Source organism: Herpailurus yagouaroundi, unplaced genomic scaffold, assembly GCF_014898765.1.
Source record: "Herpailurus yagouaroundi ecotype Mexico unplaced genomic scaffold, PumYag 198, whole genome shotgun sequence".
NCBI classification, from domain to species: domain Eukaryota; kingdom Metazoa; phylum Chordata; class Mammalia; order Carnivora; family Felidae; genus Herpailurus; species Herpailurus yagouaroundi.
The window spans coordinates 23,165,939-23,190,170 of NW_024412429.1; the positions used below are offsets into that span (position 1 = coordinate 23,165,939).

Consider the following 24,232-nt stretch of genomic DNA (forward strand, 5'->3'; position numbering starts at 1 on the left):
TTCCTAGAAGTGGGGTTGCTCAGTTGAAAAGTGAGTCCATGGATTGCTTTGTTAGTCATTGCCAAGTTCCCCTTTCAAAGGGCTGTGCCAATTTGTATTCCCACCAGCCATGCGTGACGGTGCCTGTTTTCCCCAGCCTTGCCAACAGGATGTGTTGTCATACTTTAAAATTGTTGCTTATCTGATAGGTGAGAAATGGTGTAGTTCTAACTTGTGTTTCTTTAATTATGAGCTATTTGAATATCTTTTCACACGTTTAAATGCCATCTATATGTGTTTAAGTGAATTTTCTGTTCATGTCTTTTTCCCATTCTTCTGTTGATTTTGGTTATTTCCCTCCTTTTTGAGAATTCTTTAAATATTGAGGGTATAGCACTGTGTCTATGGTATAAGTTACACACATTTTTCTCAGTGTGTCGGTTGTCTTTTGACTTTGTATATGTGGTGATTTGCCATGCATGTGTTTTTATATTTTTATGTAGCCACATGTATTGATCTATTCTTTCATTTTGTCTGGATTGTAAGTTGTGGTTAGAAAGACTTTCCTTGTACCAAGATCAAAGAGGAATTCACCCATGTTTTTTCCTCATATTTATATCATTTATTCATTCATTCATTCATTAATGTTTTAGTTATTTATTTTGAAAGAGATTGAGAGTGTGAGCAGGGGAGGGACAGAGAGAGAGAGGGAGAGAGAGAGAGCCCAGACAGGCTCTGTGCTGTTGGTGCAGAGCCCAATGTGGGGCTCCAGCTCATGAACCATGAGATCATGACCTGAGCTGAAATAAAGAGTCAGATGCTTAACCGACTGAGTCATCCAGGGGCCCTCTAGTATTTATATAATTTAAATGTTTACATTTGGATTCCTGATCCTTTTTAAGTTTTTTCTTATGTATGATGTGAGATACAGATTTTTATCTCTTTTCAGTACGTACCCAGGTTTCTCTCTCTTTGCTCCAGCAATTTGAGATGCCTCCTTCATCACACACTAAGCTTCCCTATGTACTTAGGTCTCTTTGGGGACTTTTTATTCTACCCCACTGGTCTGTTTGCCTAATCCTGTGCCAGTTCCAGACTGTTTTAGATAGACAGGCTGTAGAGCAGCATTTAGTCTGGTAGAGGTAGTTTCCCCCTGTCATGCTTCTTTTTTTTTTTTTTTAATGTTTTACTGTTTTTGAAAGAGTGCAAGAAGGACTCTCGCTCTGTCTCTCTCCTCTCTCTCTCTCCCTCTCTCTCTAGGGGCAGAGAGAGGGAGACAGAGGATCTGAAGTGGGCTCTGCACTGACAGGTTGACAGGCTGACAGCAGCAAGCCCAAGGTGGGGCTCGAACTCATGAACCCTGAGATCATGACCTGAGCTGAAGTCAGATGCTCATCCGACTGAGCCACCCACATGCCCCTACAGTTGTGCTTTTTAATTGATTTCTCAGCTCTTCTTGTATGTTTATTTTTCCATACTAACATTCATAATGACTAGTCCTTGACAGTTATTATGATTCGATTATGTGATCCTAACACATTGAGGAAGCAATTTAGAGGCTCAGAGGTACCTCTGCATTAACAGTTAATAATTCAGCCAATGGGAGCCTTCAGCAGTGACCTGGGCCCTGGAAGAAGATTGAGTACTAGGTATTAGACCCTAGATGGGATGAGGAATGTCATAGATGTGGGAGACAAACCCTAGGTAAGACTCTATTCTGGAAGTCACAGTTGCCTAGAGCATCACATATGAACTTCAAAAGCAGTGGTCAGGCCCAGAAGAGGTGAGGGAATCATGACTTTTTACAGTGGTGGCAAAGAGCTAGCAGGTTTGATATGGGAGCCTATAAGTTCTGAGTCTGCAGATGAATTGAACTTACATTATCCATTTGGTAGGAAAATCCTCAACTCTCTTATTCAAACAGTCAAAAATGTGGCATTAAAGAGTTTTGTTTAAGTGTATTTATGCCTGACATATTTCAGAAGTAAACTTTGTTTTATTTTGTTCCGGGGAAATCTAAGTCCCTTCTTTCAGAGTTCGATAATTTGAAACTACAAGTTTTAAATGAATTTTAAACAGCCACTTTCCCTCCCCTACCCACACATTTACGAAAATAAACAGGGCCACCCTACCAGCCGCTCTCTGATTTGCATAACAGCAAGAGCTGATGCAAATCCTCACACTTGGGGCTATTTCAGAGTTTGTGGAGATGGCAAAGGGTTCCTTTCCTTAAATAGTCTTGAGTGTGGTACCTTGGATTAATATCTGCAGAGCATCGACTTTGTCCAAAGCAAAAACTGTTTAAATACCGTGTTTCTTCTACTTATCCTAGCTTCCTGTGGGCTGAGTAGTTATTTTTATTTTTTACAAGCTAGCAAATAAAAAGAAGAGATCATTTATTCTGCCTTTGTACAAACTATTCCAAGCAACTAAGTAGTTGGTAAGGAAAGGTTTCTTTTTCTTTCTTCAAAACAGTTTTTTTTGAATGGGACATTTTTACCATCATTTTTCACTGTGTCATTAGTTGAGCCAGGATTTTCTCTTGTGGTTGTGTCCTCTCCCTAAGAAAAGAAAAGAAAAACAAAAACAAAAACACGTGAAGGCAACCTGGCCATACGCATACCTGACAACATCCCTCACAACCTTGTAACATGAAACCACTTAATCAAACTGCATGTTGGTGTGTTACCATATGGGAGACAAAGAAGTAAAAAATACATAAGAAACTAAGCCACGTGGCATTCGGGGCTCAGTTCTTCAGGTATGAACTCAACTGAGTGGTGCTGGCATGAATAAAGTTGCTTCTGAAAAGAAAAGCCTTGGTGTCATGACTCTGAGCAAAAATCCTGCTATGTTCTCACCTTTGTTTGATCCAGAACCCATGCTGAATTATGGTGCCTTTTGATTTTCTCAAAGCCTAGGACAGTGTTCAGTGCATAGTAGGTACTTAAAAACCTTGTGGCTGATCGTGGACTTTCAGAGATTCAAAGCATAATCCCCAAATCATAACTTTCAAAGTTTCAGGCACTAGCAAGGATACTTTGGTAGATGAAGGGGTTTTTTTTTTGGTTTTATCCCTTTATCCCAATCACTGAGCTTAGCAGACTGTCTTGTCTGACCCTGAGTAAGATTTCTCTGACTTCTTTGATTCTGTTTCTTCTCTTTTCTGTGCCTTTGGCTGACCCCAAATTTAGAAAACCTCATAACATAATTTGGCCCTCTAGATTTTCTCAAAAGTAAGTCTGTCCCTAAGGACCAAGCTGACTCTACAGCTAAAATTCCAGCAGTGTCTGACCTCAAAAACACTGAGTCTGTTTTTTCCTAATTGAGAATGTCATTCACATTTCTTCAGAGGATTCTTCCCAGCACAGGAGTATACTTCGAGGGGCAGCCAAATATAAATGACCAGTGAGTATATGTAAACATGCCTGACTTCACAAATCATCAGAGAAGTGCTAATTAAAATTGAGAAGCCATTTTTTCCCCCATCCAACAGATGACCACAATTCAGAAGATTGAAAACATCCAAAGGCAGCATGGATGTGGGAGGATCTACATTTTGATGAGAGTGAATATTGATGAACATCTTTGGATGTCCAAGTAAGAACGTTGGTCAAAATTTGACATGCGCTTATTTACTTAGTTCACTTTTGGTAATGATTTTCTAACAATTTTTTGAAATCTTTTCTTTCTTTCTGTATTGGTTGGGGTTCTCCAGAGAAACAGATCAATAAGAGATTGTACCTATATCTAGATATCTAGATCTATATGAGATTTATTACAGGAACCAACGGACCCATGGTGGCCAAGAAGTCCCACTCTCTGCCATCTGTAGGGTTGAGAGCCAGCAAAGCCAGTGGGTGATTCAGTCTGAGAGCGAAAGCCCCAAGAATCGGGGCCAGAGATGTAAGTCCTGGTCAGTCTGAAGGCCCGAGAACCAGGAGACCTGATATCCAAGGGCAGGAGAAGATAGATGACCCAGCTCAAGCAAAACCAGCAAATTTTTCCTTCCTCCTCCTTTTTGTTCTATACAGGCCCCAGCAGACTGGGTGATGCCCACCCACACTGGTAAGGGTGGATCTTCCTGTCTACCTATTCAAATGCTAATCTTTCCCGGAAACACTCTCACGGACACACCCAGAAATAATGTTTTACCAGTCATCTGGGCATCTCTTAGCCCAGTCACATTGGCACATAAAATTAACCATCACACTTGCTTCCTTTTTTGTTTTTGTTTTTTTTAATTTTTTAAAAATGTCTATTATTGAGAGACAGAGAGAGACAGAGCATGAGCAGGGGAGGGGTAGAGAGAGTGGGAGAGACGGAATCTGAAGTAGGCTCCAGGCTCTGAGCTGTCAGCACAGAACTTGACGCGGGGCTCGAACCCACAAACCACGAGATCATGACCTGAGCTGAAGTCGGATGCTTAACTGACTGAGCCACCCAGGCACCCCTTTAAAAAAAAGTTTTTTTTAACGTCTATTTATTATTGAGAGACAGAGAGAGACAGAACATGAGCATGGGAGGGGCAAAGAGAGAGCTTCCTTTTTTGTTTTTATCTTTAGAAATCTTGCTAGTTGGAATTTGTTTCCTTAGGAGAGCATTCTTGTGATGTATGCTCTTCACCTGCTTTCCTTGTGTTCTTTTTATGCTTACTGGCCTAGAGAGAGAGAAGCATCTACAAACTGGTTATTTTTTATTTCAGGGACTTGGCTGAGAGCCACCCTCCTTCTTGGAGCCTGAAAATAAATAAGATATATTTCCAAGGAAAGGAATTAGCAGTTAGAGGGAGACTCCCTCCACCCCTCCCCCCCCCCCCCCCCACCCCTCCCAGGGCTGGAATGTCATTGTAGGAGATGGAATCAGGTTCTTCTCAGACATTCTCCCCTTTATCCATGGTCTGTCAGACTCCTGGATCTTCAGTCTCTAACTGGACACAGGGCTGTCACTAGCTCACCCGGGGCCCTGTGTGAATTCCAAGAAGGCATCACTTTGGATGAGAGTAACCCCATTGGCCAGTACTTGGTGAGCAGATGTTGTCTTTGTGTGATTTTGGAAAAGAATTGATCTCTGTTTGTGGAATAGAGTGAAAACTTGATTCCAGCTCCTTCCAGTCACCCCCTGGGCCAGGCATCCTTTCGCAGGGCACTGCCCACACAAGCTTACCCGAAGCCCTGCCGAGGATGCCCGATTTGTCTTTCGGGTCTGTCACTTGGCAAATTGGCGTTTTGCCTGAGCCCTAGGGTATGGCCCTCAGCCTCCTTCGCCACCTCAGTCTGGGCTTTAGAGCTGTTTGGCAGGGGGTTCTATAGTTTTGTTTGAAGCCTGGTCATTTCTCTGTTTCAATGAGTTTTAAGAGAGGAGGTAAAATGAAATCCCTACTTCCTCTACCATGTTTAACTGGAAGTTTAATTTCAGAAGCATAACATCATGACTTACTTGAAATTGTCTTTCATTGTACACTTCCTTGCGGTGATCACTCGCTCACTCACTCACTCACGCATGATTGGCTTCCGTTAGTCATAATAATCTCCATCGAGAAAGCAGGTTCTGAGATTGCTGCAGGGACACAATACTGTTCAAAAACACTTTTCCCTTGAGTTTTGTGCCTCACAGTGTTTCCCAGTCGCCTTCAGTTCCTGTACTGGTTTTTGTTTTTTTTTTTTTTTTTTTTCCCAATTTTCTCAAGAACACAGCTGCTGGAAAAGCATACTAAAGGGGTCAACACTTAGATCATGGAATAATTCACCCATTTCCAGTAAACAGCACCAAACCATGCATTACTTGTGCAGAATTCCAGTGGACTGGGATGAGCATTTTAGCTAAACTCTAGCTGGTGGCAGGATGGGTGGAAGGGTTTCAGTTAGGCTGTGGCTGCTTGTGTGTCCATCTCGGCGAGAGGCAGGGGGAAAGAAGACACTAGTCCCTAATGAAAGGCCAATTCTGTTGAAGGCTTTTTTTTTTTTTCCTGCTTGGTTTACATTTTTCTTTTACTAGATTGTTCACTCTGATGGGAAAAAGACCAGTTTACATTTGGCTAGATAAGTAAAGAGTTGAATGCGGAAATCCAAATTAGTTGGTGCCATATTTTTTCTATCTTATTCTGATATCTTACAGATTGCCATCTTGGGCAACTGGTTTTGTTTGGAGATAGCCATAGTGAAGAGAGCTCTTCAACACCTTTCTTCCCTGGAGGCTGTCTTCCACCTTAGAACAATTGCTGATGCGTTCTTGTTGCAGGCCAGACTCCTCTTGGGCACAGAAGCTTTTCCTACACACTTAGATTTTGTGACCCAGACACCAGGGTTTGAACAACAGCCCTGCTTGTAAATAGCTTCAAACAAACAAACAAACAAACAAACAAAGGACCTCAGTCTCCCCAGGGTTACATTGAGCCACTTTTTGCTGTTTTGTAACTTTGGTGGAGAGCAACGGTTTCCTCAGGAGAAAGTGTTTTCTTTTAAAGAGTCTTTATTTTAAAAATAATATTCTTTTGGTGTCCAAGTTACATTTTATGAGGAGAAACCATAAAAAACATATTCATTTGTGAGGAGGAGTGGGTAAAGGGAGCCTGAGAGCGATGCATGCTTTAACAAAACAGCTGTGACAATGCTTTAGCCCAACCAGTATGGTCCTGGACATTGGGAAAAGAAAAAAAAAAATCTCAGTGCCAAACAAAGCACTCTTCAGGGTGAAGGGGTTGAGAATGGTGTGTACGGAAGGTATGTGGTTTAAATGGAAACCGTGCAAGGATCAGCCTGCCCATCAGGGTTTTGCTGAATGCCACAGATAGAGCCAGAGCTGTGATGAGCATTGCCTTGAACATGCTCACGGTCCAGGTCGTTTGTAAATTGCACTGAAGTGTAATTGAAGCTGTTTTCTCAAGTTATCGACATTCCTTACTGTAAAAATAGAGGAGTCAGTACACAATCTTCTTGGCCGGCTGGGGCTGGATATTCAGGGGAGGGTAAGGAGAAGAGAATCAAGCGTCAGGAGCACCCCAGCCACACGAAACCTCCGGGGATTTTACACAGCTGAGGAGCTTTGTGTGTTCACACCCTTTAAACAATATGGTCTTAACAGTTCTTGCCACGTTAAATAAGAGCCTTGCCAGTCTTGCTAAGATGGGTCACACTTTGCTGTTTCCTCAAAGCATGATGAACAAAATAAAACCTTTCTTGATGTTTCAATCAGGGATAACTTTAAAAGCATTAATGGCTGCACTGAGCCGTTGGCACAATTTGTACCAGGGCCCCAGGAGGTTTGGGAGAGAGCCCAGAGATAATCCTTCTGAATAGTGTGTCTGCTTTCTTGGTGGTGTTTCAGGCTTTGCTCTCCGGGGCACCTTAGAACTACCAGGGTCTGGCCTGTGGCTCCTAGTCCATCGAAGCTTCTTTTCTCTTTATCTGCTTGCTGTTCCCAGTCTTCTGGGAGCTTGAAAAACCTTCAAACAAGCTTGTTAAAGTTATTAAACTGGAGTCCAATTCACCAACAATGGCCTGTGGGGACTCACCCACATCTTTACTGTAGGCCACAAGGGGCGCTATTTTTGCCTTAGAGATGCCCTTTTGCTGACTTCCTGATCTTGAGCTGTTTTGTGTAGATGAGGGTTTTGTGTAATTTAACTTAAGATAGATTAGGAATCATCATAATTTGAAGGAATGAGATGAACATGGCAAAGGCAATATTGTATTTGGAGTTTGTGTTCTACTCTGACCACTAAGGGGGCATCCCTATCCTGCTTTAATGCCAAGTGGCTGAGCATTAGGACAGCTATCGCCAAGTCTGGACACTTGGGGGACTGTATAACACAGCCAGTTTTGGTAGCTTTGGGGGAATTTGGCAGAAGAAAACGTGACTTCCCATTCTGGTTCTGTTGCTACCTCGGAAAATTAACTATTCACCCTGGATGTATTTCCTTAACTGTAAATTGAAAGATTTAAAACAGAAAGTAAGATTCTTCTAGCTTAACATTTTTAGTTTTGTGTGTGTGTGTGTGTGTGTGTGTGTGTGTGTGTGTGTGTGTATTTCTCTTTAAAGTCCTTTAAGATGCAGGACTCATGGCAGATAGCCAAATAGCAAATACCAGATCGAATGCCATCCTGAGATCAGGTATCAGGATAAGGTGACAGAGCAAACTACCTGGTCCTCTCTCCTCAACCCTGACTTGATGGAACAAGGCAGACAAGATTAGAGATGGGACCAACTTTTCTGCATAGTAACCTTTTAACCAGCATCTGTTAATCAATAGAGCATGATTGATGTCGTAAATCTGCATTTCCTGGTAGATTCATATCACTTTGCTTTTGGAGAGAGAAAAAAGTAATTCTATTATCCTGTAGACATTCCCGCATCCATGGCTTCCATCCTGTCCCTTTGGAGCTCCCTTTCTGCTTGCCAGGCTCCCCGGCTCCTCTCATGCTGGATCCAGAGTGCCCCCCAGAAGGTGCTGGATCCAGAGCGCGCCCCCCACCCCCCTTCTCAGCAGCCTGGCCCTCTGCCTCCCGTCCCACTTCCGGATGGCATCTGTTGTGTCATATGGCATTGGCTTATACCCTTCCCTAGAAGAGTTACTTTATTCAGCCAGGTGTGCAGCGGTGGGGAGGGGACAGGCAAGAGAACTTTGCAATCGGATTTTCAGGTATTTGAAAGGAAAGCTTTGTGCTCTTTTTTTTTTTTTTTTTTTCCAGAAGTTTTCTTACTCTGATGGAAGAGGCCATCTGGGTCTTCTATTAACTGGGTCTGCTATCATCTTGAGAAAGGTAGCTTGTTGCCTGAGAGAAACAACAAAGTCATGTTTGTCTACTGCCTAAAATTTAAAACACCCCATGAGTGCATTCGTTAGTGGTCTCATCCTTTCCAGTAATAAAAACATGCAACTCCATGGTCCTTGACAGTGGAATATCATGCAGGGCTCTGAGTCCTGTGAATCACAGGGTTGAAGGACTTTGGAGGTCTTCTCTGCCAGCCTCCCACCCAGGAGAGACCCTGAGTGAAGCCACTCAGCTGGTGTGACACAATCAGAGGATCTCAGGGTTAGTCATCTCGTCCTGTCCCCTGTCTCTGGGCAGCAACACAGCTAACCCACTGTAGTCAAGTAGAGAACTTTTACAAGATACACACACTCTCTCCGGTGTTTCCCAAGGCAGAACCCGTGGTGTGGTGACTGTGGTATGAAGTGACAACACAGGAAGTCGGTTGTGGGGCCAGACCAACGGGGGATGCTCAGTTCTCTCTCCCAGGCTCAGAGACCAACCCACATTCCTGCTGTTTCCATGGAACTGAAATGTTTGTGTGGGTTTAGTAATCTTCAGAAGAAGCTGGTCATGAGGTGACGTCCTCCTTCTCTAGTGCCAGGAGGATGAATCTGGTGACTTTATACAGCAGGCTTTTCCCCCACATCCTCAACCGAATTTCTGAACCTTAGGTTTTCTAACTCAACCAGACTCAAACTGAGGTGTTGTATCTAATTAAATGATAAAACCAGGGTACATATTTCACTGTGTTCACACTTGTGGGATTTTGAACTACAAGAGGGAGAGAAAGAGAAAGAATAGAGGCTAGTGAACCCCTATAAATCATTTTTATTTCTCAGCACCCCTATTTCTGCAACCCAAGTGTCTCTCATTCTACCATTTTCTCCTCACTGAGACCTCACAGCTCAAGGAGAGAACAGACAAGGAAAAGAATCGATGGGCATGATCAAAGGAAAACATTTACTGGGAGAGGGAGATAAATGGGTTCACACCTCCTGTCTTTGTCCCCATGGGGCTTCACTGCTTCAGTCTGCTGGGACTGAAGCACACACCCAGGTTGAGCAAGCCCCTCACCTGGGATCGAAGGGTCTATGCACTCACGTGTGTGTGTGTGTGTGTGTGTGTGTGTGTGTGTGTGTGCGCGCGCACGCACGTGTGCTCAGAGTGGAGGCTCATGGGATGGGGAGAATAAGAAAAAGACTTAAAATTCTACCTGTAAAGAGGATGCTTTAATTTAAGAGAGTCCCCACCAAGAAACTCTAGTACAAAACTAGGGACAAATGCATGCTTTTTTCAAACGGTGTTGCCAAGAAACATGTTGAATACTTGTGCTTTTCATTCAAACTTAGAGTTAAGTCACATTTAACGTGCTCATCAAGACGGCTAAATAAAGATTGCAGCCAGACTAGAATTATCTAGAGCTCTGCAAGAAATCTGCCATGTGCTGTCTGTCACTGGTTCTGCTGATGTCACCGTGTCCTGAGTGTTCTTCTGAACTTGTTATAGCTCCTGTTTACACCGCCTCTCCACCCCTCCACCCTCAATCAGTCGTTTTATTTGACTGATTTCTCGTGTGTCTCTTTCAAACAAAAAAGAGGGAGGTATCACTAGTGCCCTCTGATGGAGTGTCACAGAACCATGGCTGTGACATCTAAATAGTAGCACTCTGTGACAGAGCCAGAGTTGTTCTTGCTTTGGTAAATGACAGTTTAGGAGGGGCACAGAGAGGACTTTCTCTCAACCGCCAGCTGTTGCAAAGCATTTTCAGTCAGGTTACCCAGAATTGTTAGATTTTATGGCACATTAGAAAAGTGATTTCCAGGTCACTTTCTAAAGCCTGAATTTTGTCACCAGCTCACCTGTTGACCTGGGAGAATAGAACCCTCTCAATTTTCACATTTAAGAAGAGAGGTAAATGGAATCAACCTTCAATGTACTTTCAAAAAGACATGGTTTTTAGAGTCATTGTGAACAATTTAGAAATGAACACAATGACTTTTTCTGTCCCTCATAATAAGGGAATTGGGTTTTTGGAACTAAGATAAGGACTTCTAGAAAAATCATGAGCTCTGTGGCTCTGGATACCTCCCAGTTGACTTTAACAGACGGTTCAGGTCTGGGGTGGGATCATGGCTCAGCCTGGCTTAAACAAATATGGTGGTGGAGGGTGCAGAATTCAAGAGGTGGTTAGGAGGGCAGCCTCTGAAACAGGACAGGTAAAGTTCCAATTCCAGCTGCACCACTTGTATGTGTGAACTCGGTCAACTAATTTAACATCATTCTGGATCAGAATGATAAGTAAAGCCATGATGTTATATTATGTTCACCATATTTACAACAAACTGGGTCCATTTTTGAGTTCTTGGATTGCACTTAATTATTTTTCAAAGCTTGGGGGAAGTTCTTACTGAAAATACCCTAGAAATTGTAGGATTACATTACAGAAATTTCTTCCCAAGCACACCTGAAGAACCAATTCTATAAACTGTTAGATAGAAGATAAATAAGGGGTGTGGATCTAAAATATAACACCATGACTATAATTGATAACACTGTATTATGTAATTGAAATGTGCTGAGAGTAGAACTAAAACATTCTCACCAAAAAAAAAAAAAAAAAGGAAAAAAAAAGGTAAATATGTGAGGTGATGGCTGTGTTAATCAATTCATTGGAGGAGACCGTTTCACAATATATATGTACGTCAAATCATCACGCCCTGCACTCTAATAATCTTACAATTTCATTTGTCAATTATATCTCCGTAAGGCTGGGGTGGGGGGTAGAATAAATGGTTCTACCTCATCTGAAATGAGGAAAGATCTTTTTTGGCCAAGAGGAGAAAATTTCTTTTCCTCACCTCTCTCCCTGTCAATGCAACCCCAAATCAAAATTATTTAAATTCCCAAATTTTCTTAACAGTGGTCTCCTAATGCTTATTCACTCATGACCGAGCTTCTTTCTCCTCAATTCCTTAAAAAAACAGAAATTAAGTGAGGAGCAAAGTACTTGCCTGTTAGCTCTCTCTGAGTCCAAGATGAATAGAGGGATAGAAATTTCAATGAGGCTTTCTGCCCCATGGGGCAAAGAGGGTATGTCTCAGCAACAGCAGTGTGTAGAAAGGAGGTCTCAAGACTAGAAAAGCCAGAGGCTGCTCCTTACAAGTTTTGTCTGACCCTGGGATCAGAGGAGTAGCCTCTGGGGCCAGGGTCCGTGGCCACATCACCATACAGGCTCCCTGACATGGGCCTGGCCCAGGGACCTTGGCCTCTGCTGTAATGGCCCTTCCTCCAAGTCCTCCTCCTCCCTCTTCCCCTGCTCACCTGGGCTGCCTTGCATTTCCCCAGCATGTCTCCTTCTGCCCACTGGGGACCATTCTCTCTGCCCTTAATGGTTTGGCAACAAGAGCAAACCCAGGCCTGATGGTGGGGGTGAATTCAGGACAGGCTTTGCACCATTTCTGAATTTCCTAGGTTTTGTCAATGGAAGCCAGACTCTTAATGCTATTTTAATGCAGTTGTTTTGTGTGTGAATAATATGCTCTTTTTGCCAAACCTCAAGGCCTGGAACTAAGATCTCATAAAAATGCCTAGAGTCCAAAGCTAATAGCTGTTATGGGGTAAGGCCTGAAAAGCTTCAGATTGCTATTATTCTTACCTGGGCAGCGGGTGGCATGGAGCTACCGAGGGGTAGCTGAGGCTCCAGATGCTGGAGGATTGGGAACAGATGTGTCCCATCGGGCCGCTCCAATTGCCCCACCATGTGGAGGTCTCTGGTGGAGATTTTCTTAGTTCATTCTCTCTGCAGTGCCTGGTCACAGCTTCCCCTTTGGGATCCTTAACTCAATGAAAGGCTTCACTTCCCACCCCTCACCTCCACCACCTGCCATTTTCACCATATACACCTGATCATCGCCAACATTCGTTCAACAAGAACTTTCTACTAAATCGAAGTATAGTTGCAATGGTACATTTAGGTGCACAATATAGCGATTAGACAGTATTACTCATTATACAGTACTCACCACCACAAGTATCGTCAGCATCTGTCACCACACAAAATTATTGCAATATTGACTATCTTCTATACTGTACTTTTCATCCCCGTGACTGAGTTATTTTTATAATTGGGAGTTTGTACCTCCTTATCCGCTTGACTTATTTTGCCCAGCTGCCCTCTGGCAACCACTACTTTATTCTCTGTATTAGTGAGTCTGTTTTGTTTGTTCTGTTATTCTGTTTTCAGATTCCTCATATAAGTGAAATCATACAGCGGTTTTTTTTTTTTTAATGTCTGATTTATTTCACTTATCATAATACCCTCTAGGTCCATCCATGTTGTTGTTAAAGGGAAGATTTTATTCTTTTTTTTTTTGGCTGAGTAATATTCCATGATATTCATCTACCACATCTTCTTTATCCATTCATTTATTGATGGACACTTATGTTGCTTCCATATCCTGGCTATTGTAAATAATGCTGCAATAAATGTAGGGGTGTATATGTCTCATAGGGGTGCATATATCTCATTTAACACAAATTTACTGAGGGACTATTATATGCCAGGCACTTTACTGAGTGTGATGATAACATGGAAGCCTGCTTGTAAGAGAGATTAGAAAGTCATGAGTAAGAGCATGGACTCTGAAGCCAGGGGTTACACGATGGCTCTCCCACCCATTAGCTATTAGCTTGGGGACCTTGGGCAAGACCTTCCTGTCTCCCTATGTAAAACAGGGATAATAATGACACTTGCTTCACAGTTATTATTATTTTTTTATTAAAAAAATCTTTTTAACGTTTATTTATTTTAGAGACAGAGAGATAGAGCACAAGCAGGGTCGGGGCAGAGAGAAAGAGACAGAATCTGAAACAGGCTTCAGGCTCCGTGCTGTCAGCACAGAGCCTGACGTGGGGCTCGAACCCACGGACCATGAGATCATGACCTGAGCTGAAGTCAGACACTCAACAGACTGAGCCACCCAGGCGCCCCCACAGTTATCTGTTGATACATAAATGGGTTGATATGTCTAATTCAGTTCCTGGCACGTGGTAAATACCATGTAAGCGTGTAAGTTGTTTGAGGAGATGGGCATTTAGCATTCACACGAACATGGGAAGTGACCCCTGGGAGAAGGCAGGGGCCTGTGAGGTCTGTAAAGCCTGGCTGGGATGTGAAGGATGAGCAAGCATCATGTCCCAGGGGCTCCATCTCTTGCCACTCTCATGGTCACCTCTCATCTGGACCACAGAGATGTCCCTGTAAGTGGTCTTCCTCCCTGTACCCCTCCTTTTCAGACTGCAGCCAACAGGGTTTTTCTAAATCGTAGAGTGTGATTGTGTCCTTTGCTATATGGCATTCTTCAGTGGCTCCCAAGGACCCTCAGGTTTCTGTCCAAACTCCTCAGCAGCCTTGCAAGGCCCTGCATCATTCCCCTTCCAGCGTCATTTCTGCCTCCACTCACTTTCCTCCTCCGCATAACACTCAAGATGTACCCTCACATGCCATCCTCGAACCCCGAGGAAATTCTCTTAGTTCTCCCTGCTGGCCACAGTCTTTCTCCCCTCTGGGACTTTCCTCTTTTTGTCCTCTCCACCTGGAATATCCACAGGCTCCACTCCACCTTTTCCCTGGCTGGCTCTTGTTGTCCTTCAGGCTTCCGCCTCTACCTTGCTTCCGTGGCGCAGCGTCCCTTGGTCCCATGGCTGGGTTTAGTGCTCCTCCATATTCTCCCACAGTCCCTCCTGGGGCCCTATTGCAGCATCGTTTACTGATTGCGTAGTTTTCCTTCTTACTCTTTGTAATCTCGACCAAGCTCTGGGAGGGTAGAAGCTGCCTTTCGTGTTCAAGAGTGTGTCCCCAGAATTCGTCACAAGGCTTGGCATGTGGTAAGCTCACAACACCTACTATGGGTTGAATTATGTCTCCCCTTAAATTCATTTGTTGAAGACTTAATCTGCAGTACCTCAGAATCTGACCTTATTTGGACATAGGGTTGTTGTAGATGTAATTAGTTAAGTTTAAGGTGAGGTCATAGTGGAGCAGAGTGGGTCCCTACTCCAATATGGCAGATATCATTATAAAAAGAAGGCCATGTGAAGAGAAAGACATGCGCAGAGGGAAGATAATGTGAGGATACACAGGAGAAGGCAGTTGTCTACGATCCAAGGACAGAGGCCTAGAACAGATTCTTCCCTCTTAGCCCTGGGCAGGAACCAGCCCCACAACCCCCCACCTTGATCTCAGACTTCTAACCTCCATAACTGTGAGGTGAGCATTTCTTTTGGTTAAGCCATCCGGTGTGTGGTTTTTTTTGTTATGGCAGCTCTAGAAAATGAATATAACATATTTTTTCATTTCACAGACTGGGTTTCCAGCTCTTTTAAATGTGCTCCTATAAGTAAAGACTTCGCATGTACACAAATACACCCTAAACAGCTCCATATTCCACAAATAGATGGATCCATGAGAATGGCAGGCCCAGGTGGCTGTTAGTCATCACAGCAAGCAGCCAATTTTAGCTTCGAATGACCCCCTCTCCCTGGGTATTCCAAGAACTTCACCCAAGTGGGCAGGGGAGGTGCCCCTCTCAGCAAGCCCCCACAGCAGGGGGAATGTGAGATGATGGGCAAGCAGGTGTTTGTTTTTTCTCTCCCTGCCAGGAGAAGCAGCTGAGAAGGAACCCGGGGGTGGGAGTGGGGAGTGGGGCAGAGCAAAGTGCAGGGACGAGAAACAAGAGCAGGAGTGTGGAGCCAGAGCCGAGTCCATTTTGGACTCCAGAACCACACCACAGGATGTCAGTGCAGCCTGGTCAGAAGCCAAGGTGTCAGGGAGGAATTTCCCCCCCTTCTCAAAAAAAAAAAAAAAGTATTCATTTGATTGCAGTCTCTAATAAGCAATTCTTCCAAATTTCTTCTGACTTAAGAAGTTCCGAGTATGTTGAGCTAAAGAAACACTAGGATCATAATTACGGTTATTATAGGGAGTTGTTGTCTGCCCATCACCACAGCATCTGGCTGTAATCACATGCTTAATGGAATGCAAGATGACCCACTGCTCATAATGGGTACTTTCCAAGCCAGGCAGCCACCAAGTGCCCACCCTCCCACTTGGAGGCCCAACAGGACAGATGTTTGTGGAAAGAGAAGATGCTTGTGCCTGTCTGGAGGGCCAGTGACCTCAGGACAGTGCTCAGGGAGAATCAGTTCCATAACCAGGTCTTGGTGCTTGTATGATTCTGACCAGCCAGCAAGGGCAAGATCTCCCCCAACTCTGGGTAGGAGGGGAGAAGCTGGGAGGGGGGCACCCCAATGATCAATCACACTGAGCCTCACAGATGGTGAAGTGGAGAGGTGTGAGGATGGGCGTGGACCTGTATTTGCTCCTGACAACCACAAGCTTCTGGCCCCATTCTTTAGCAACTGGGATGCTTCAACACACTGAGAATGCCAGTGGAAATCCCTCTCATCAAACAATTCCTCTGAAGGACAGTTGTCTTATCTTGTGCTGCCACGACAAAACACTAAAGTTTGGGTGGTGTAAATAACAACATTTATTTCTCACAGTTCTGGAAGTTGGAAAGTCCAAGATCAAAGTGCTGACAGATTTGTTTCTTGGGGAGGGCCCTCTTCCTGGCTTGTAAATGTCCACTTTTGCCTGTTCAGTGTATCCTTACATGGTAATGAGAGGAGCCTCTGGTGTCTCTTCTTCTAAGGGCACTAATCCCATCATGGGGGCTCATGATCTCATCTAAACCTAATCACTTCTGAATGGTTCCGCCTCCTGATACAGTCATATTGGGGGCCTGGGTTTCAACATATGAATTTGGTGGTGGTGGTGGGGCAAACATTTGGTCTATAACAATAATCAAACTTGTTGTCAAATGTGTGTGTGTGTGTGTGTGTGTGTGTATGTGTGCATGTGAGTGTGCTACCCATTTCTTTTGTCACACCTGTTTTGAGAACTGAGAAGTCACAGATGCCTGAGCACACCCTATCCCCTACACCTACAGATAGGGCCCCTGCTGTCTTTTGGCCTCATTCTGCCCCAGCCTACCAGGTACCCTGTGCTGGCTGTATCAGGTTTTGACATTAATGGAATCTTAGCTCATGTCTTCCATGAATTCCTCTAGATTGGTGCTGTTAGAAATCCCGAAGCTACTTGATGGTACTGTGCCATACATTTTAGGTATCTTTGTTGACCTCCCCTTCCCCAAACATAAAACCCTATAGTCATATGACCTCTCCTATATCATCATGCTCTGTCTGTATGCTTCTTCCCTTTTATTCTAGTTTTCCGCTGCTGTCTTTCTTCTGCAGTTCCAATGCAAATAAACTTCCCTATTTCCTTAACCAGTCCCATATCCCAAAATCTTCTGCAGGCCTCCAGGGAGATCGCAAATTCAACATGGTTAACGATGGACCTTTAATATCCCCTTGCCCAATCTACCCCCTACAAACCTATGTCTCTGCCATTGACTAGTTCAGTTGGTAACACCACCACCAATCCAACTGAATTATCCTTTTGTTTCATTCAACATCCTATCTATCAAGTCATCTAGGATTTACTCTCAAAATACTGCGTGTATTAGAATAGAAGGAATAAGCATTTAGAATAGAGCCCCCTGGTTTTTTCAATTAGAAGATCATCCCCTGCCAAAACTCAACCATTTTTCTTGAGGGTGGCTAATTTACTTGATACATAGCCAAATGTCTATCTATATTTTAATTATTAGTTACACATGCATATTTAAAATAACACATAAGGGGCACCTGGGTGGCTCAGTCGGTTGAGCGTCCGACTTCGGCTCAGGTCATAATCCCGCGGTCTGTGAGTTCGAGCCCCGCGTCGAGCTCTGTGCTGACAGCTCAGAGCCTGGAGCCTGCTTCGGATTCTGTGTCTCCCTCTCTCTCTGCCCCTACCCTGCTCATGCTCTGTCTCTCTCTCTGTCAAAAATAAATAAACATTAAAAAAAATAAATAACATAAAATACCAGATATTACTTTAGAAATTAATATCCTCACACATTTTTCATGAAAGTTTTATTTAAACTCTTCATGTATAATTTTAACATCAGGGTTTTTGTGGTGCTGGAGCCACTTGTGTAATTAATATGGTTTTCTAGAGCAAATCATGGTCAGTTCTGTGGTGTTGGAGACATGGCATTTTTAGAATCCAGATGTGATTCTGTCCCTGAAAACATTTCCTAAATATCACAAGAACTCATGAAACAGCTGGTTTTTTCAACTGTGTATTGTAATCCTCTCTATGTAATCACTTAATATGTTTGTTTTAAAGTAACCTTTCAGCTGCTTTTTTGTAACACCATCTAACACTTGGAATTGTGAGTCATAATCCCAGGAAAAATTACTGCCTCTCTATTAATTGACTTTGCCTTTAAAAATTTTTTCAACTGAGTTAGAAGACTTCTCTAAGAACCCAGACTAGCATTGATTCAAGTAATTTCCGGCCAATATGCCTTCTCCAAACAGAGGGCAGCTATATGCCCAGTTGGCCTGGGACAGTCCTAGTTTAACATGTTATCCCTATGTAATTGTCAATAAAACCAGTTCAGGTAATTAATCATATCATCAAGTACCAGTGTGTTGTACCAACTAAAGTAAGTGAGAGGACTCCCTTAATAAGAATTTATAAAGATTCAGATATGATGTCCCTCTGCTTTTTCTGAGGGACCTCTGTGGGTGGGGGGCACTATTTCACCTTTGGGCATAAACAGCATTTCTCATGAGTTTTCACAGTACCCTCCCAAGTGGTCTTTCTGCTTCCCACATGTCTCCCTCAGTCCAGCTTCTACTGTGCTGTCTTCTCTCCTGCTTATGACCCTATAATTGTTCCCCAATGACGGCAGGATTCTATCCAAGCCCCTTATGTGGCTTATAGTGCCCTCTTTTACTGGATCCCCTTTTGCTTCCTAAACTCATTTCCTGCCATTCCTTATGTGATAGAGTGAATCGTAGTCCCTGCTCCCCCCCCCCCCCCCCGCCAAATATGTCCACGTCCCAATCCTTAGTACCTTTGAATATTCCTTATACAAAGGGACTTGGCAGATGTGATTAAATTAAGGATCTCGAGATGGGGAAATTATCCTAAAATTACCTGTGTGAGTCTCAGGTAATTATAGTGGTCCTTTCGAGAGGGAGGCAAGCAGGTTAGTGAGGAAAAAGGAAATGGGAGGGAAGTCAGAGTCACAGGAAAAGGTGATATGATGACAAAAGGAGAAATTGGAGTCATTTGCTTTGAAGATGAAGGAAGGAGCCACAAGGCAAGAGATGCAGACCCACAGTAGAAGACGAAGGCAAGGAAACAGATTCTTCCCTTCGAGCCTCTGGAAGGAGCCAACACGGCTGACACCTTGACTTTAGCCCAGTAAGACCGAGTGTGGATTTCTGACCTCCAGGACTGTAAAGAAAATAGATTTAAGTTGTTTTAAGCCACCATGTTTGTGGTAATATGTTACAGAAGCCATGGGAATTACTACGCCCTACTCAGTACTTTGTGCTCCAGCAATCCCTGTCTGTCTGACTCTCACCACCAGTCATGCTTTTTCGTGCTTCTGCTATTTTTCTGCCATCCTTGCTGGTTGGAATGCCCTTCTCACCATCTTCCTTTCTCCCTCCAGCCCCCATTTGCTTGGTCAAATCCTATTTGTCCATCTAACTCAGCTTGGACATTCCCACTGATCTCTACACCTACATCCACCTAGGAGGGATCAGTACCCTTCCTTTGGCTCCCATGATCCCATATACATTTCTCTAGCATTTCCTTGACAATAGTTTACCGAAATTGTCTGATTGTCATCTCCAACAGTACAAGAAGGGACTGTGTGGAGGGACGGTGTCTTTTTTTTTTTTTTCTATCTCCATATTGAGTAGGCGCTTGATAACTATTGAATTAAAAAATTTTTTTTAAATAACTTAATTAATAAATATTTCTTGAATAAGAAACATTGGGCTATTCCTTGCCCATTTCCAAGTGATTTGAGGAAGAACTGCTTATGTTCAGTATTGTATTATGTATCATCCTAGAAGAAATTGTGATTTGCTGCCAATTGGAGAGATCCTAAGAATCAAAATGGAAGAGTTCCGGGTTTCTTTCATCCCCCATTGAGATGGTTTTCTGGAATCCTGGCTCAGTGATAGATGTTTAGTGTATCAGAGGAAGCTTTCCCCTCAGACAAACTCATTCACCAGGGTCTAGGGGTCCAGACTCTAAGCTCTATTGGGTAATGCATGCTTAAGTTCAAATCTCTATGTCCCAGAAATGTCTGACCCAACACTTTAGCTTAACTGGACTGTGCTTCTCCTCAGACAGGTCTTTCTGTCTTGACACCTTTGCTCACTTCTTTTCCTCCTCCTAGGATGCTGTTCTCTCTCAATTTCCATGTTTTCAACATTCCCATCCACTGAAGTTCAGCTTCTAAAGCTATCCCAAATCCTCATTGGCCATTTCACAGTTCAGATGAGAGGATGTGAGTAAATCAGCCCAATCCATCACTATCATAAAAGCAACTGAAGATCAAGTTCCTCCAAGATGGAGCCAACATCTTTTTCTGCAAAGGAGAGCACGTTTTCAGAGGAAAGCAAGCCCAGCTTTAGAAGGGTGGTGAAACCTGCCATATAGGCCTCTGAGCATTCTCTTGCGTATATTTTGTGGCCCATTATGGTAATTTCTTTTCCTCTTTACCTTCTTTGTAACTGGGTGATTGTACTGCCAATCCCTGGGCACTATAATTTGCATTGCAATATGAGGCTCTATTTGATGCTTGCAAATTATGGACCCAGGGCTGAAGCTCTGATGTGGGAGTTGCTGCCACATAAGTCAGAAAAAGTTACATATACATGAGTGCAGCTCTGGGAATAAAGGACCTCTTTTCATAATCGCAATTTAATATTTAAAAATAAAAGCTCAGTTACAGAAAAATAATAGGAGCAGGCCCACCATAAAAGGAAAAGAACCAAAATGAAGTACTCTCATAAAAGTTTCATAAAATACAACCACACACATATTATACACTTGGGAGAAATACCATAAAATTTCTACACTGGAAGAGGCAATGTTCCCTCAATCTCCTTTCGTGTTCAACAAGGATTTGTTCTGAATTCTGAAGTCCCTTCTGGAGAGTGTTCACAAGCATCATGGCATTTTGGAAGAAAGAAGTTACAGTCACTGGGTTGGGAAGATGGGAAAAGAGTGATGGTCTCCATCCAGGGAAATCATAGTGTATTGGTATCAGAGGACAAGATTTTCATATAGATGTGTTCTTCCTTACTTAGGTTTTAGAAGAATGCATAGTTTCTGTTGATCATGAATTCAGAATAAAGCATGGTAGGTTGAAGAAGGGCACTTTCTCTAAAGGCAAGAGGATGTGAGTTCTAGTCTCATTTTGCTGCCTAATTGTCTGACAACCCTTGAACAAGACCTTGGTTTCTTCATCTATTTATTATGTAAATTGAATGAGGATATCTTCAAAGTCCCTTCTGTGTTTAATATTCTAGGCCTATCATCCAGTGCTCATAGTATATGAAGACTAGTTTAATCAGGGTCACAGCCATAGCCACCCAGGCCAGATTTTTATCTGGGCAATATTATTCCAGTATTTGATGTACATAAGGGAGTTAGTGAGACACCAAATCCAGTCCGGTAGTTTCCCCATCTCTGTTAATGTTGGTTTGGGCAAAATGCATTTTATTCTGCCCCTGAAATCTTCGAATTAATTTCTCTATAGAAGACATGAATGTATATGTGAGTGTGAGTGTGTGTGTGTGTGTGTGTGTGTGTGTGTGTGTGTGAGAGAGAGAGAGAGAGAGATAGAGAGACAGAGAGACAGAAGGAGAGACAGAGAGACAGAAAAAGAGTGAGTGTACTCTTAGAAGTAGAGTTGAAAGACATACAATTCACAAAACCAAGGGCAGAGAGGTGAAAATGACGCAGTTTGAGTCAGTCTGTTAGCAGAAAAATAGCAACAAAAAATTACCAATAATAATAAATAACACTCAGGTAATGCTCTGTTCTCTGCATTTTAGCTATAGTCTCTGTTTAAATAAGATTTATTTGGAGAAGAGCAATTTCAGGTCCTAAAAAATTCATTAAATGAAATTATTTATTTAAAAATTATGTATGACAAAATTCTTCTAATTTTCAATTAAGATCTACTTATTTCAAAAAATATCTAATAAAACAAGTTATGGTAAAAATTCCAAGGCTGCTGCCCTAGGACACAGAGGTTCTCTTGACTTCTATTATGAAATTTGACCCATGTGGAATTTTACATAAAATAAACTGGTAGGAACAATCTATAATGACAATTAAATCTTATTTTCTAGTCATTTGACCTATTTGGGGGCAGCATGGTAGAAGACGAGGAGTTCAGACTTTGCGGTTAGGCAATCCTGGCCTTAATCCTGGCCTTCCTTCCTCATGGAGGAAATGCCATTACTCTCTAGCAGTCACCCCATGGTCATGGGTGACCAGGCTAAGATGGGCTCCCTCATTGCCATTCTAGCCCCACTGTCATTGTGAACGTTCCCCACCCCCTACAACTTTCTGTGTTCTCATTGGAAAGTCTAATGGCCACTTCTGAAGGAAGTCCTTACCTGCATGAGGTGGGAAGCTGGGATGGAAGTGTCTAGAATCACTTCAAACAATGTACAGAATTTACAGAGAACCCAGTCTGGGGGAAGTGATAAGAAATGTACAAACACAAAAGCGCTGGCTGCTGAAAGGAGGTCGTGTCATGCCCCTCAGAATACTCCAACAATGTGTCATCATTTTGAAAACAGCAACAAACAAATAGGCAAAGAGAAAGACATGACAATGCCTCAGTATGGTCTACGTGCTCAGACAGGATCTAGTGCCTGCCTATGTTTCCCACCATTCTCTCGTCACTCTTCTCTGGCTATACTGGTCTTCAGGTCCTTGCATTCCTGTTCCTTCTGCTTGCAAAGCTCTTCTCTGGATCTTTGCCTGGCTTGCTCCTTCACTACATTCAAGCATCTTTTTGAAGAGGTCTTCTCAGGCCACTCTGGGTAAAAGAGCTTCTCCCACTTTTCTGCCCTTCCTCCTTTACTCCTTCCCTACCTTCCTTCCCTTCCTTCCTCCTATCTCCCTATCCCCAGTTCTCCCTTATTATTGTTATTCATTGCAGTTACCGTTACTGGGAATTTATGTATTTATTTTCCTTATTTTTCTTTAATTGTCTTTCTTGCCCACATTAAAAAAAAAGTTTATTTATTTTTGAGAAAGAGAGAATCCTATGAAGGCTCTGCACTGTCAGGGCAGAGCCCAAGCCGGGGCTTGAACTCACAAACAGCGTGATCATGGCCTGAGCAGAAATCAAGAGTCAGATGCCTAAGTGACTGAGCCATCCAGGTGCCTCTTGCCCACATAGTTTTTAAGTCTTACTAGAATAAAGGGTTTGTGTCTTGTTCGTGGCTGTATCTTGATTGCTTGCAACATTACCTGATATGTAGTAGGCACTCACTCAATATTTGTTAGATGGATTAATAAATAAACAGAGGGGCAAGTGTTGGGGAAGGTCATCAAAAAGATGTGACTGCTGGTTGACCCATAAGCTAGACCCAGGTGATCCATGGCTCCTCATTCCCTCCCCTGTCCTTGGGATGTGGGTTCAGCCTGCTTTTTCTGCTCCCAGAGGCTGCTCCAAGGACATGACCTTGAGATAATGATGTGGTATTGAGCACACCTGCACAGGATACTTGCCTAAACCCAGCAAAGGCCTTTCTCTGTCTCTGCAAACTATTAACATTTGGAAGGTGGGTACAGGGATCCATTCGTCTTGCTATCACCCAAGACAAGCTCCATCTGTAAGTTCCCTTTGCTTAGTAAAACTACCGCTTACCAACCTGGAGTGGCCTGCCTCTTTATTTTGGTCTCTCTCTGCCTTCTGAATGTGGGCTTCAATTTCAGATTATACTGGAGAAGCTCCCGAGAGAATTGCAAACCAACAGCAAGAGAAGCAAGAGACTGGATTTTCTCTCCTACTAGGTCATAACTTTGCAAATCTAGGGTGCTAGAATTTTCCAAGTGCATTTCGGTTTGGAGTTTTAATGAATTGCTATATTCAGTTTGCAGATTTACGTTGTTTTAAGCCACTATGATTGTGGTAATGTGTTACAGCAGCCAGGGCAAATACTCTGCCCTACTCAGTACTTTATGCTCCAGCAACCCGTCTGACCCTCACCACCAATCATGTGCTTTCCTGCTCTTGCTATTTTGCTGCCATCCCTGCTGCCTGGAATGTCCTCTCCCTTCCTTTCTTCCTCCAGTCAGCGTGGACATTCCCACTGACCTCCACACCTACATCAGCCTAGGAGGGGTTAAGTATCTTTTCCCAAACCACCGCAGCTAGTAAATGACAAAGCCAAAATTTAAGCATAGATGTATATATTAAAGCTATCATATGTATATATTTACTTCTGTCATGTAAATTATATGATAAATCATTCTCACATTATTGTCT

At 43.1% G+C, this 24,232-nt stretch overlaps 1 protein-coding gene across 1 annotated transcript in view; it reads right to left on the reverse strand.

Annotated features, from left to right (window-relative positions):
- Positions 1–2,413: 2,413 nt before the first annotated feature.
- Positions 2,414–24,232, reverse strand: part of AIG1 (androgen induced 1) — a 321,002-nt gene continuing 299,183 nt past the window's right edge. The window contains exon 5 of the mRNA XM_040449003.1: positions 2,414–2,540. Coding sequence (XP_040304937.1) covers positions 2,489–2,540 — 52 coding nt within the window. The 3' untranslated portion in view covers positions 2,414–2,488. The remainder of the gene's footprint in view (positions 2,541–24,232) is intronic.